The sequence below is a fragment of the Hyla sarda genome, chromosome 3 (genome assembly GCF_029499605.1).
Source record: "Hyla sarda isolate aHylSar1 chromosome 3, aHylSar1.hap1, whole genome shotgun sequence".
NCBI classification, from domain to species: Eukaryota; Metazoa; Chordata; class Amphibia; order Anura; family Hylidae; genus Hyla; species Hyla sarda.
The window spans coordinates 84121117-84134174 of NC_079191.1; the positions used below are offsets into that span (position 1 = coordinate 84121117).

At 40.2% G+C, this 13058-nt stretch overlaps 1 protein-coding gene across 1 annotated transcript in view; it reads right to left on the reverse strand.

The window, feature by feature from the left end:
- The window catches only part of RASA2 (RAS p21 protein activator 2), a 132409-nt gene that overhangs the window by 84100 nt on the left and 35251 nt on the right, over window positions 1-13058 (reverse strand). The window contains exons 2-3 of the mRNA XM_056564468.1: window positions 12769-12886; window positions 2140-2243 (exon numbers count right to left, since the gene is read on the reverse strand). Coding sequence (XP_056420443.1) covers window positions 2140-2243; window positions 12769-12886 — 222 coding nt within the window. The remainder of the gene's footprint in view (window positions 1-2139; window positions 2244-12768; window positions 12887-13058) is intronic.

Sequence of the window (13058 nt, forward strand, 5' to 3'; positions counted from 1 at the left end):
GTCCAGCATGCTGGGAGTTGTAGTTTTGCAACAGCTGGAGGCTCCATGCTTGGGAAACACTGACAGACAGTGATTACAGCTCCCAGCAGATCTTTATCACTTTTATATGTAAGGATTTTCTTTATCTATATTAGTTATCCACTTATTTTTCTTTAATCCTCACTTTTTCCTATTTTTGGATGACATTTTGGTGCCTTTAGAACCAATTACCAGATTTCCAAAGAGTTCTGGTCTCAACATACAATAGTTTCAACATACAATGGTCGTCCTGGAACCAATTAATATCGTAACTTGAGGGTCCACTGTATTTGAAAAAAAAACAGCTTAAAATATGAAAATTTCTCACAAAAGCTGTCCATAGGACCTTGTCCCAACCCTGCATTAATTCATACGACAAAAAGTCCCTGTAAGCAATTGTCCGTGCCACGGAAGTCACTATAGATGGATTCATTGATGGGGATAGAGCCCTTTACTTCCTGGCAGCTGCAAACAAGCCTGCTGACGGGAAAACACTTGAAAGTCTGCACCACAAACCACTGCACAGGTCTGAAAGTAGATAAAGCTCAACCCGCAAATCCTTTCCTCTTCCTTATTAGCTAAGACCAGGCCTGGAATGCAGAAATCGCTGACAGTCAGGCGTAAGGACTGATGCCTTAGAACGGGTTTCATTTATTAAATTAAGATCAATGCGTAACCTACGCCTTTCTACAAATGCTGTAAGGTATATTCCACTTGTTTGCAGCATTCAAGAGATAGAGAGTTAACTACCATAAAAAGGTTACCCATAGTGTCAAATGCTCCAAGCCAAATAATGGCAACCTGGATGCAGACATCCTAAGTCCACAAATCCCAAGGATGCTCAGTCAGCTCCACATCAATGAGTGCCAGCAACAAAACTGGACTATCATGAGTGTCTTACGCCTTAAAAGGGTTAATACAGTGGCCAGCGTTTCGGAGGTAAATGTTCCAAACTCTTTTCGTGCTGCGGTGGTCAGACACGCCCCCCGTTACATCACGGCCACGCCCCCTCAATGCAAGTCTATGAGAGGGGGTGTGACAGTCACGCCCCCTCCCATGGACTTGCATTGAGGGAGCGTGGCCGTGATGTCACAGGGGCATGGCCGACCCCCCGCAGTGCAAAACTGCATTGGGAACATTTACTTCCGGACGCTGGCCAGTGGATTAACCCTTTAAGGAGTCTGATCTCTTCTCTACTCAAAACTAACTAATCACAAATATTTTCCCCAACAGGGTGTTGGAAATGGCTGGACAGGCTTACCAGTACCTATCATATAAAATGTTGTAGAGTTAGGGGATGCCTCCCAGCCAACCAGATGCAAGGGATGAACTGCTCTGTATATAATGCTCAGCCCCTGATTAAGGCTTCAGGGGGCTGCATGAGGAGTGGAGCTTCACATACTAGTTTTTCCTTAGTTACATTTTGGCCTTTGTTGATTGGAGGAAATGCCATAATGTGCATTACTGTAGAGGCCCTAATGCGTGTGCTGGCCTAACTATACTAGGCAATAAGCAAGTTCAAGGGGGGCCTGGATGTTTTTCTAAAGAGTAAGAATATAAAAGGTTTTGGATACTAGATTTATTTGTAGAATGTTGATACAGGGATTTATTTCGATCATCATATTGGGGTCGGGAAGGAATTTTTCCTCATGGGGCAACTGGCCTCATTGGGAGGGGGGGGGGGTTGCCTTCCTTTGGATCAACACAGTTTTAGGTTCAATTTGATGGACTCTTGTCTTTTTCAACCTTACAAACTGTGTTACTATCACTTTGTTACTATCTTATAAGATAAATTAAAGTTTAAGAAGGCAAATCTTGAAGTAGCTGGCAGATAAGCCAACCTTAAAACACACTCTAGATCAGGGGTTCTCATTATTGATCGTGGTGAGCTACTTGCATCTCTGTCTGGACTTGGGGGGAGATTTATCAAAACCTGTCCAGGGGAAAGATGCTGTGTTACCCATAGCAACCAATCAAATCGCTTCTTTCATTTTCAGAGGCCTTTTCAAAAATGAAAGAGGAAGTCTGGTTGCTATGGGCAACTCAGCATCTTTTTCAGTGGACAGGTTTTGATAAATCTCCCCTAAGAGACAATGGCCGGGAATTTTATTAAAAACTCACCTATTCGAAGATCCCGCTGTAAAAGACTTTTGTCGTAGATGTAAAAGGATAAATTGTGGAATGTTCTAGGGATTTCAAAGTAAAAATCTTCACCATAAAATGGGCTGCAGAAAAGGGAATTAATTAAAAAGAAGCAAGGTTAGAAAATGACCAAAATAAACAAAAATAAACACACACACACACACACCCCTATGGTCAAAAGAAACCAGTTAAAATAGGTATTCCAGGATTTTTTTTATGTGACTATGCTACAGGGGCTGTAAAGTTAGTGTTGTTCATAATATAGTGTCTGTACCTGTGTTTGACGGTTTTCTCACAATTCTGTGATTTTCACCCCGATATTTATTTTTTAACAGCATACAAAATGACTGTTGTCTCAGATTTTTCCCAGGTTGCAAGGTAGCCGAGACCTGACTCACTAGTCAGCTGATGACGGGGAGCCTGTCTGCTTCAATAGGTGGAGGGATCGCTTGGTGGGAGAGAGATCAATCTGTCTAATACAACAGCTTTAGGCACCCTGATTGAAAACCACATGTCTTTTGAATGGATGCAGCTCATTTATGTTTCAATGGGTGGGGGGGCTGATGTGTGGGAGGAAGGAAAATGGAATTATGGGATATGTAAGCAAAAGAAGAAAACTCAAACAGGAAACAGTTCACAAAAAGCTAGCCCAGTATTATGGTAATTTCACAACATAGCCATTTAGCCCCAAGACAAGCGCAGATCCTTCCTAAGCATGTCCATTACTGTCTGCCATGTACGTACTAAAATCACCTTATGGTGGATAACCCCTTTAAAGAGGTTGTTCAGGATTATAAAAATGCTGCTTATTTTTTGCAAAAATAGCACCACTGCTGCCAACAAGTTGTGTGTGGTATTGCAGCTCCGTCTCATTCACTTCAATGGAGCAGAGCTGCAATACCAGACAGCATTTTTCTAATCCCAGAAAACCCCTTTAACAACAAGCAATGCATAGAATCATGTATTACAAGACTTATGGTGGGTTCACACTAAGTTTTTGTTCAGTTTAACCTATATGTTTTATACACTTGAAAAAAATTTTTTTACATCTACCTTAAAGCGTACCTGTCATAGTACAAAAAAAAAAAAAAGAAAAAAGTGATCTGTTACTCGGGACCCAATCCTGATCATGTGCATATAATTTTTATGATTCTCGGACCTATATATCCAGAGATATAAGCATTTATCTGCTGGTGAGTTACTTTTTCATTGTGCAGGTTGGAGGGGGCGTGTCTGTCTGTCTCCCTCACAGGAGCAAGCCTGTGCAGTCAGCCAATCAGTACTCTCTACTCTGTAACCCTTTCCTCTCTGGTTTTATGCTGTGTCATGTGTCAGAGGAAGATACTTGGAGCTTGCCTGCAGTATTCAGAAGACATTATGGTGAATTCATAACATGTATAAATATAAGAATAGATCTTTATAAAATTATGCAAGGATTTTTTAGATAAAAGTACAGCATTTTTATGAATACATGTTCTATCTATCTGTTTTATCTTCTAGTAAAGCTGGATGCTAAATCAGCATAGCTGTCACTATGCGTGTCATTCATCTTTCACAGACTCCTGAATGTCTGATCAACTTCTTTGTCATTCAGGAGTCCGAGAAAGCTTGGACTATTTCAGCATGCTGGGAGTTGTAGTTTAGTAACAACTGAAGCTGCAGTGTTTGTAAGTAACTGTGTTAGAGCAGTGTTCCCTCCAGCTGTTGTAAAACTACAGCTCCCAGCATGTCCACACATCCTTTATCTGTAGTTTTGCATACATTCAATAGAAATCTCCTATACTGAATACCGGTATGCTTTACAGCCGGTATCCAATATGCTGTAAAATCTAGACTAGTCTGTCTGGCTAAAAGACAAGCGACCCCTAGCGGTGGCTATTTTGAGCTTGAATTTCAGGTGAAAATTAAAAAAAAATTTTAACAGGTGTATACTGTTAAAGGTCATCATATAATGAGTCTTGCAATATAAGAAAAGTTTTTAACAATGACAGTGCCTCTTTAAACAATGCAATAAACAGATGCTGCTGTATGCCACAAAACAGAATCTGTTTCCCATTGGCTTCCGGCATACTTTTTTGTATAGTTGATTACATTTGTATACAGCAAAATTAAAAAGGAAAACTGTCACATGTTCACTCCCGCACTAACCACAGGTACTAAGTGCGAGGGACACTGATTCATAGGATCTTTACCTTGCCCGGATCCGTCCAGCCGTTCGCCCGCAATCTTAGTTTTTCTATACATGCAAAATGTGGCTGTAACTGGCATGGAAGGGGTTTTCAGTAGCCTAGTGGCACTGACGTCAGCGCCGCCCCACCCACAGCGCCGCCCGCTTATGAATATTCATCCCCCCTTCCTCTGACTCTCCCCGCGCTCCTAACTAGTCTTCACTGCGCATGTCAGGAAGCGGCAGATGTGCAGTGAAGACCAGTAGGAGCGGCAGGGAGAGGGAGAGCCGGAGGGAGGGGGATGAATATTTATAAGCAGGTGGCGCTGCGGACAGGGCGGGGCTGACATCACAGTGCCACTAGGCTCCTGAAAACCCTGCCCGTGCCAGTTAAAGCTACATTTGCATATATATAGAAAAACTAAGATTTCGGGCGACCGGACGGATGAATCAGGGCAAGGTAGGGATCATATGAATCAGCGCCCCCCCCCCCCCCCCCCCCCCCCCCACCCCCCCCCCCCAGCATCCGTCAGTACCTGTGGTTAGTGCAGGAGTGAACATGTGACAGTTTTCTTTTAAGCATACTGTAACACAAACAGTGAAACAAAAGACAAAAAAAAAAAAAAAATGTGAACCCACCTTGGGTCTTCCATAGTGCCTGATTTTTGGACCCCTAGAATACATCACTTTACTATATATTTATTATGTGTTAACTTTGATGTAACTTCACTTGGTACTGCAGTATTTGGAGAAAGATATTTTGTCTTTGACTACAGATGTCATATTTTGTGTGTTTAGTATTTGGGGATATTATTTTAAACAAATACCATAAATATTAAGGTTTACCCCCAATTTACAGTTTGAGGGTTTTGTAAGTTGGCTGGGGATTTTTTTTTTTTTTTTATATGTTCTCTTGTAAGTCTCTATTGGTTAATTGCTATCTAATCTATTGTCATGATGTTCTAGAAGGAGGTGAGGCAATTATATTTCTTTGTGGGGGAAAAAAAGTTATTATAACTTGTCATTTATTGATCAAAATCTCTGATCTTTCATTGCTTAAGAGTCCAGTGGATGGTCCAGTCATTAAAGGGGTACTCCGCTGCTCAATATTTGGAACAAACGGTTCCGAACGCTGGAGCTGGCACCTGGCCAGCAGCGGAGTACTCCTTTAAAGTGACAATGTCCACTGGACTCCTAAGAATAGAAAACAGGGACTTCAATCAATAATTTATATAGGTTATATTATATATGTTATACTGAATCCTCTCCCAAAAGGATATATATATATATATAGTTAACTGCTCAGCTGTTACTACTCTATAATAATACAGAATACTGTACATGTGAATAGACCATTAAAGAAAATAAGCCATCAGAAAATGACCTGACGTGCACGACAACTGATCTTCTTACAATTCTAGGTCCATCAATGCTGGTACATCTTAACACTAGGATTAAAAGATCTTTGTCAGTTCTTTGAGGTGTCTGATCTATATGTGCAGGTATATAGATGTAGCTGTCTGTACACACTAGAAATCCTAGTAACTAATATCAATGTTATTTAATAAATGCATGTTGTCAGGTGATGGTGTTAAAAGTCAGTCCGCCAACTGAGATTTTGGGGACATTTTGCAACAAATGAAAAATTCCCATCAAGGATTCTCTCTCTGAAAAGACATTCATTTAAGGAACTCCAAAACTCCCGTTTCTAGATGAAAAGTAGTTGCCAGTATATAGCTCTGATAATGTGGGGAAATATCACCTAACCTTTGAAGAATTGGCCATCACTCAAGTTTCCATATTACTCAAAAGCAAAAGCTGATATACATCCAACATTCAGTGCAAGAGTACATAATGGCCCTCATTTACTAAGAAAATCGGGTTGTAAGTCTATGTTGCTTTCTTACCCGACTGCTTTTTTCCCCTGGTATTTATTATTATGTCGCATCCTGTTTGTCGCACTGGGTTTTGTTGGTTTTGGTTTCCAACTCCTCTGAGCTGCCGGGAAAAAATCCACAACAATACAACAAATTCGGGTTGGAAACCTTTATAAATACGTGGGAAAGCTCAGAAATGTCGGGTTACGACCCTTTTTCGGGTTTGGGAGAATCCACATCGGGTCCGTAGGGAAAAAAATGTCGCATCGTGTCGCAGACTGGCGCACGATGTCTGCGACATGGCGCAGACAAAGATGCGACAAAAAAACCAGACAAAAGAGGTCGGGTTTAGAATAGTAAATGAGGGCCAATATGTATCTTTTGGGCACAGTCACATGGGACGCATACCTAGTCTATTTCACGCTGCCGATGCGCCGATGGCAATCACGGAGTGACTGCATAGGGAGCTCCCAGCTGCGGGCGGTAACTGTGTGTCTGCTTGTAGTGGCAGATTAAATCCGCCACTACAAGCAGACACACAGAGCTACCTGGCCACAGCCGGGAGCTTGCACTGCAGTTCCTCTGTGACTGCCATCGGTGCATCCGCAGCGTGAAATATGCTGCGGATGCGCCCTGTGTAACCCTGCCCTTGTAGTGGAATTAGACATAAGTGGTGACTGTAGGCAGACTATTTAGTTTTATTTACTATTTAGTTCAATTTTAAATTTTATTAAAGAAAAAGAACTGGAAGGAAATAAAAAATAAAAAACAGCAAAATTTTATCCAGTCGGCAGTACTATGAGGGGAGGCAATATGAAAAAATGTCAATGACAATTACTATGTAATACAATCCTCTTTAAAATTTGCAGTATTGTATCATGTGATGCAAGTAATTTAGAGTACTATATGGGGAAAATAGAACTCCAATCACCTGATATTTTCCTAATTTTCCAATTTTACCATAATCAAAAAAAATAATCCTGATATCTTGCAGTATTTATTCTGGCCCCTATAGTATTATAACAGTTTGATGAAATGTGATCTTTACAGAACAGGTCAGTCTTCTCGGCATTATCACAGGTAGGGTTACAGTGAGGTGACAGCTGTCTACAGAGAGAACAGAATCAGGACTTTGCAATAGGCGATGGTCAGAGCTCATCCATCCCATCTCCATCTCAATGACCCCTGCACAGGTCACATGGCATGACTAGAAAATTCTCCTATAAAAAAAAAGTGAGTAGGGTCCCCTTCAGACTACTGCTTGCTGTTAGAAGCAGCTCAGGCAAGATGGCTGCCACTATAATAATCTATTAAAATAAAAATACTTAAAAATATATATATAAATCACACACTAGATTGGAAAGAACATGTTTCAGTATCTGGCTATGATCAGTAAAAAATAAAATAAAAATCTAGGTGATATGCTCTAAACATATGAATAAAATATTACTGTAAATCTAAAGAAACAGACCATATTCCTGATCTATAAACTCTACGCGATCTTACACTACGTTAGTGAAAACAAAAAATAAATGACACCGGGAAACCACGTCAGCAGAATACCAACCGGATTTAGGGTTTGTGCAACATTCATTTACTAAAGAAGCAATGAGGGGAAATGATGCAAAAACATGAGACTAACTGCTGTGGTTAATACATTACAATTTCCTATGTAATTGTGGCTGTGCTTCGCGTCATATTAACGTCTGATAAGTTATTGTAAAGTGGCATTTTATTTATGTTACTACAATAAGTACCAAAAGGCAACTTTATGACAGTGCCCACAGTCACCAATGCCAGGCTACATGAGTTCACAAGGATAAAGCGGAAACAAGTAAGACATGATGAACTCATTGTTAAAAAAGAAACACTAGTGTGGTTTGTCAGTTTTTCTTTTCTTTATTCATAGCCCACAATTTCCTGCACACAGACTGTTCTTAAGGTGAGATGAATGTATGTAGAAACAAGTTTGAGTATGAATTGCCTGACCCTGCAAAAATCCTTCAGACAGGCTGCTAATACAATTTCTTGATCAAACAGTGTTCCTAGTGCAGCACCTTCAAATGTGGATACTTGACTGTGTGACTTGCTTTACTGTAAGACTACATAAACACTGGCATGAGACTTACATAGCCAGAACAGGACTCAGGACATACATGTACATCCTAGTGCGCCAAGTCCCAGGTGCCTAGGGCATACGTGTACGCCCTGCATCCCCAAGTGGTTAAATTTAAAGGTTCACTTAACTTCTCTCTAAACACTGAGGGGGTTTACTTAACTTTCGATTAGCTTCACTTGGCACTGGCTTGAAGAAGCATGCTGAGCCACGCGAAACAGATACCTTCCCAGAAGTGTCCCCGCAATGTCTTACTGAGGTTACCTCACTGCGTACCCCAAGATTGGACATTTGCACACGAGTGGTGAGTGCCGCTGTCTTCATTTTTTTTCTTCATATGGTGAGTAACTTTTACTTAGGCAACATTTTATTAGTAATTAATGCAGAAATTTAGGTAGTTTCAAGGGGTTAACTTTTTCTTTCGCATACAGTAGTATGGCTGGTGTCAAAAGTGACAAAATCGAGCAGGTTTACAAGGAGGGGGAGGAAATGCTGATGAAATGGAAAGAAATATAATAATCCACATGCTAAAAAAAATCTGAATGGAAATTGATTTGTGGAGAGGATTCCTAAAAAGAGAAACTGACAGCAGAGTCACCCGCACTAACCTGAATATACAGGTAGATAGAAACAGGGTCATCCACACACTGCTTACCGTGCGCAAAATCTGTGCAGCTATTCTGGAGATATAGGCCCAGATTTATCAAACTGTGTGAGAGAAAATAAAATGGACAGATTTTCCCACAGCAACCAATGACAGATCAGCTAATGAGCTGTGGTAAAGTGAAAGCTGAGCTGTGATTGGTTGCTGTGGGAAAAGCTCTCCACTTTTACTCTTACACAGTTTGATAAATTTAGGCCATACTCCTTGTTGCTAAATTACTTGTTGGGTGCAATGAAGGCGGCCACTCCAGTAGGAGCAACACTTTTTCTCACCAATTCTAGTTGATGTCACCCATACCATCATGCCGTGAGATTGAAGCAGGGATGAATATTAATGATGGGGGACACTAACCTAAGGCTGGAGTTGGAGGTAGAATGCATTGCTCATACTGCAGCAGCATGTCTCCATTGCGCCCAACAAGGAGTTTACATACTAGCAAGAAGCATATCTCAAGAACATTGCACAGACTTGTGCCATAGAAACAGAGTCACCCGCACCTCATCTACCTGTATATTTAAACCGCAGCGTACCAATTTATGCAGTGGAGATGCTACAGCTTTGTTGCAGTTTTTCCCCATTGACTTTAATGGAAATTTAAATCCTAATAAAACATACATTTGGATTTTTACAGTACGATCATGTTCTACAGGAACGTATTTTGTAAGCGCTCTGGTATGTTTGATTACAACTTTTTTTATGTTTAAAATCAAATAAAAAATTATTTATTTTTTTTTTACAAAAAAAAGGCACTTCAAATGGAGCAAAATCTTCCCCAACTGTAGCTAATTTATTTGTATTTTGGTATGAGAATCAATACATCTTTATTGAAACTAACCCCTTTTTGAAGTATATTAAGTGAATTGGAAGATTTGTGGAAGACAGTTACCGTATATGAATAACAACATCCACAATCTTCGTTTTACCCACTTATGGCACATGGTTCCGTTTCTAGATGTAATTCTAGAATATTATAAGCTGTAATATAACGAATAATTCCCTGGATAGAAACAAAGTTACTTTTGTTACCATGTACAGTGTGGAATTTAATATCATAAAGAGCATAGTTAATAAATATCTTCCTATTTTAAAGGCAAGACCCATTTCTTGACACTATTCTGAAAGACTGTTGTAATTTTTCATCCCATAGAGCTCCCAATTTGGCTAGTTTGTTACCCACCCCACGTTCCAATCATAAAACTTCAGTTTGTAAGTAAGTGGGAAAAATGTATTTTTCATGATGCACGTTCTAACAATCGATATAAAGTAAAAGGTTTTCTGAATCGTAATTCGAGCCATGTAGTGTATAGAATCCAGTGTATAGAATGTAATTTGATATATATATATAGGTAGCACTAAAAGAAAAAAACAAAAACAAAATGGTGTTCAAGAATACATTGGAGGAGCCAGGAACAGTTTCTAGACATTTTTGGGACGTTTGTACTGGGAAAGTTTCTAACGTGGTTCTGTGGAATAGAAAAAGCTCTCAAGCCGTACGGTATCATTGACATATTTTAATATTTCGGATATTTACGCATGCGGCGGTACCAAATATTACATTTCTTCTTCCCAACACTTTTTGGGGGTGAAATGGGGAAAATTAACATTTTTATTGGGGAGGGGATTTTTAAAAAAATTTTCTTGCCTTTATTTTTACACTTTAATAGTCCCCATAGGGAACTATTTATAGCAATCATTCGATTGCTAATACTGTTTAGTGCTACGCATAGGACATAGCACCGATCAGCGTTATCAATCATCTACTGCTCTGGTCTGCTCGATTGCAGACCAGAGTAGAAGACCCGTTGAAGGCAGCGGAGGCAGGTAAGGGGACCTCCGGCTGCCATTCTGGATGATCGGATCCCTGCGGCAGCACTGCGGGCGATCCGATCATCCATTTTAGTGATCGCAGTGCTGCAGATGCCGTGATCTGTATTGATCACGGCATCTGAGGAGTTAATGGCTGACATCCGCGCATTCGCAGATGTCTGCCATTACCGGCGGGTCCCTGGCTGCGATCAGCAGCCAGGACCTGCCGTGCATGACCCAGGCATCGCTCCGATGCTCGCGGTTTTGTATAGGATGTAAATGTACGTCCTGGTGCATTACGTACCACTTCACCAGGACGTACATTTACGTCATGTGTCAAGGGGTTAACTAAAAGATAGTGAAGTAAAAATAATAAAAACAGACTTAATTTTCACCATCAATCTTATGTATTATCTTTCCAGCATTTTTAAACATTGTTCACACTGTTTTATTTTGTATAAATAAGAGCTTATGGTATAGGATAAGACTTGCATAATAACTGGTTAATACCCATCAGGAGTTAATCCCTTTCAGGTGTTAAAGGGGGTTATCCAGGAAATTATTATTTATTTATTTATTTATTTTTTTATTTTTATTTTTTTATAGATCTACTGGCTCCAGAAAGCTAAACAGATTTGTAAATTACTTCTATTAAAAAATCTTAATCCTTTCAGTACCTATGAGCTGCTGAAGTAGAGTTTTTCTTTTCTGTCTAAGTGCTCTCTGATGGCACCTGTCTCAGGAACTGTCCAGAGTAGAAGCAAATCCCCATAGCAAACCTATTCTACTCAGTTCCCGAGACAAGCAGTGAGCACTGTTGCCAGACAGAAAAGAACAACTCAACTTCAGCAGCTGATAATTATTGGAAGGATTAAGATTTTTTTAATAGAAGTATTATGAAGAAAAAAAGTTTTTTCCTGGAATACCCCTTTAAGGTAGTGCTCTAAATGCATAGTCCCTCCCCTTGTTGTTACTATAAATGTGGTGGAATAGTAATGTATTACTAATGTAAGGTTTCATAAAAGGATGATATACCCAAAACACAATAACCATGTCAACTTGACTGCCTGATTTTACCTTGTACCACATATCCTGTGTTTTGTCTGCAATAAAGAGGAGTTTTTACCGAGTGCCAGCATTTCCAGTTTTGCATACTTTTGGATTATTAACTTGCTCCCCCCCCCCCCCCCCACACCCTTTTTCAGCTGCTGCATCAAAACATACAGCGTAAAACTGTACTAAAACCTACACAATATGGTGCAGATGTGTCAACCTTTGGTAAAGCAGACCCACAATAAGTTTACAGCCACCAGGGATGGGTATGCTGTAGATTTCCATTATTGACCATGATAAAGTTCTAATACAAACTCTTGTATATACTTCGAGGACTCAAAGTCATGCTCTTGATTTAAAGGTTATGTTCACACCTTGTAGATTTGCACAAGAAATTCCTGTGACTGTTCCATATATTTGCATAGGGTAAATAAAAATCCATACGCATTCTGCCCCAAACAAGCCAAATATGAGAAGTCTACAAAAAATCTGCCACGATTATACAGACCCTAAATCAAGTCAATCTTTAAAAGGGGTACTCCGCTGCTCAGTGTTTGGAACAAACTGTTCGCTATGTCATAGCCCCGCCCCTCATGATGTCACACCCCGCCCCCTCAATCCAAGTCTATGGGAGGGGGCGTGACGGCTGTCACACCCCCTCCCATAGACTTGCATTCAGGGGGTGGGGCATGATGCCATGAAGGGGCGGGGCTATTACGTGACAAGCTCCCGGCGCTGGCTCCAGTGTTTGGAAAAGCTTGTTCCAAACGCTGAGCAGCGGTGTACTCCTTTAAGTAAGTGTAAACTGAACAGTTTTGCCTTATAACTGGAAGGAATCACCAGCAGACTCAGTTTTTTTTTTTTTTTTTTTTTTTTTTTTTTTAAACAATTGTTTTACAGGCGTACAACACTAATTTGTTCTTACTTGAGTGACTTTTCAACAACATTGGTCCTAAATATTTCTTCCTGGTCCAGATTAACAGTGCAGAAGCAATCTCTCATCTTGTTTGGTCCTGGATAAGGCAGCAGATTTTTTCCCTCACCTGTAAAATAACAGAATATTTCACTTTTGTTTATTCAATTTTTTGCCACAAAACAAGCGAATTGCACAAAGTAATGCCGACAGTTAAAGAGAGCAGTACTAGGGTTTATACACTGGCATACCAGCAGAAAGCTATGCCAACATGTAATGCCATGTACCCAAGCCTTGCCCAT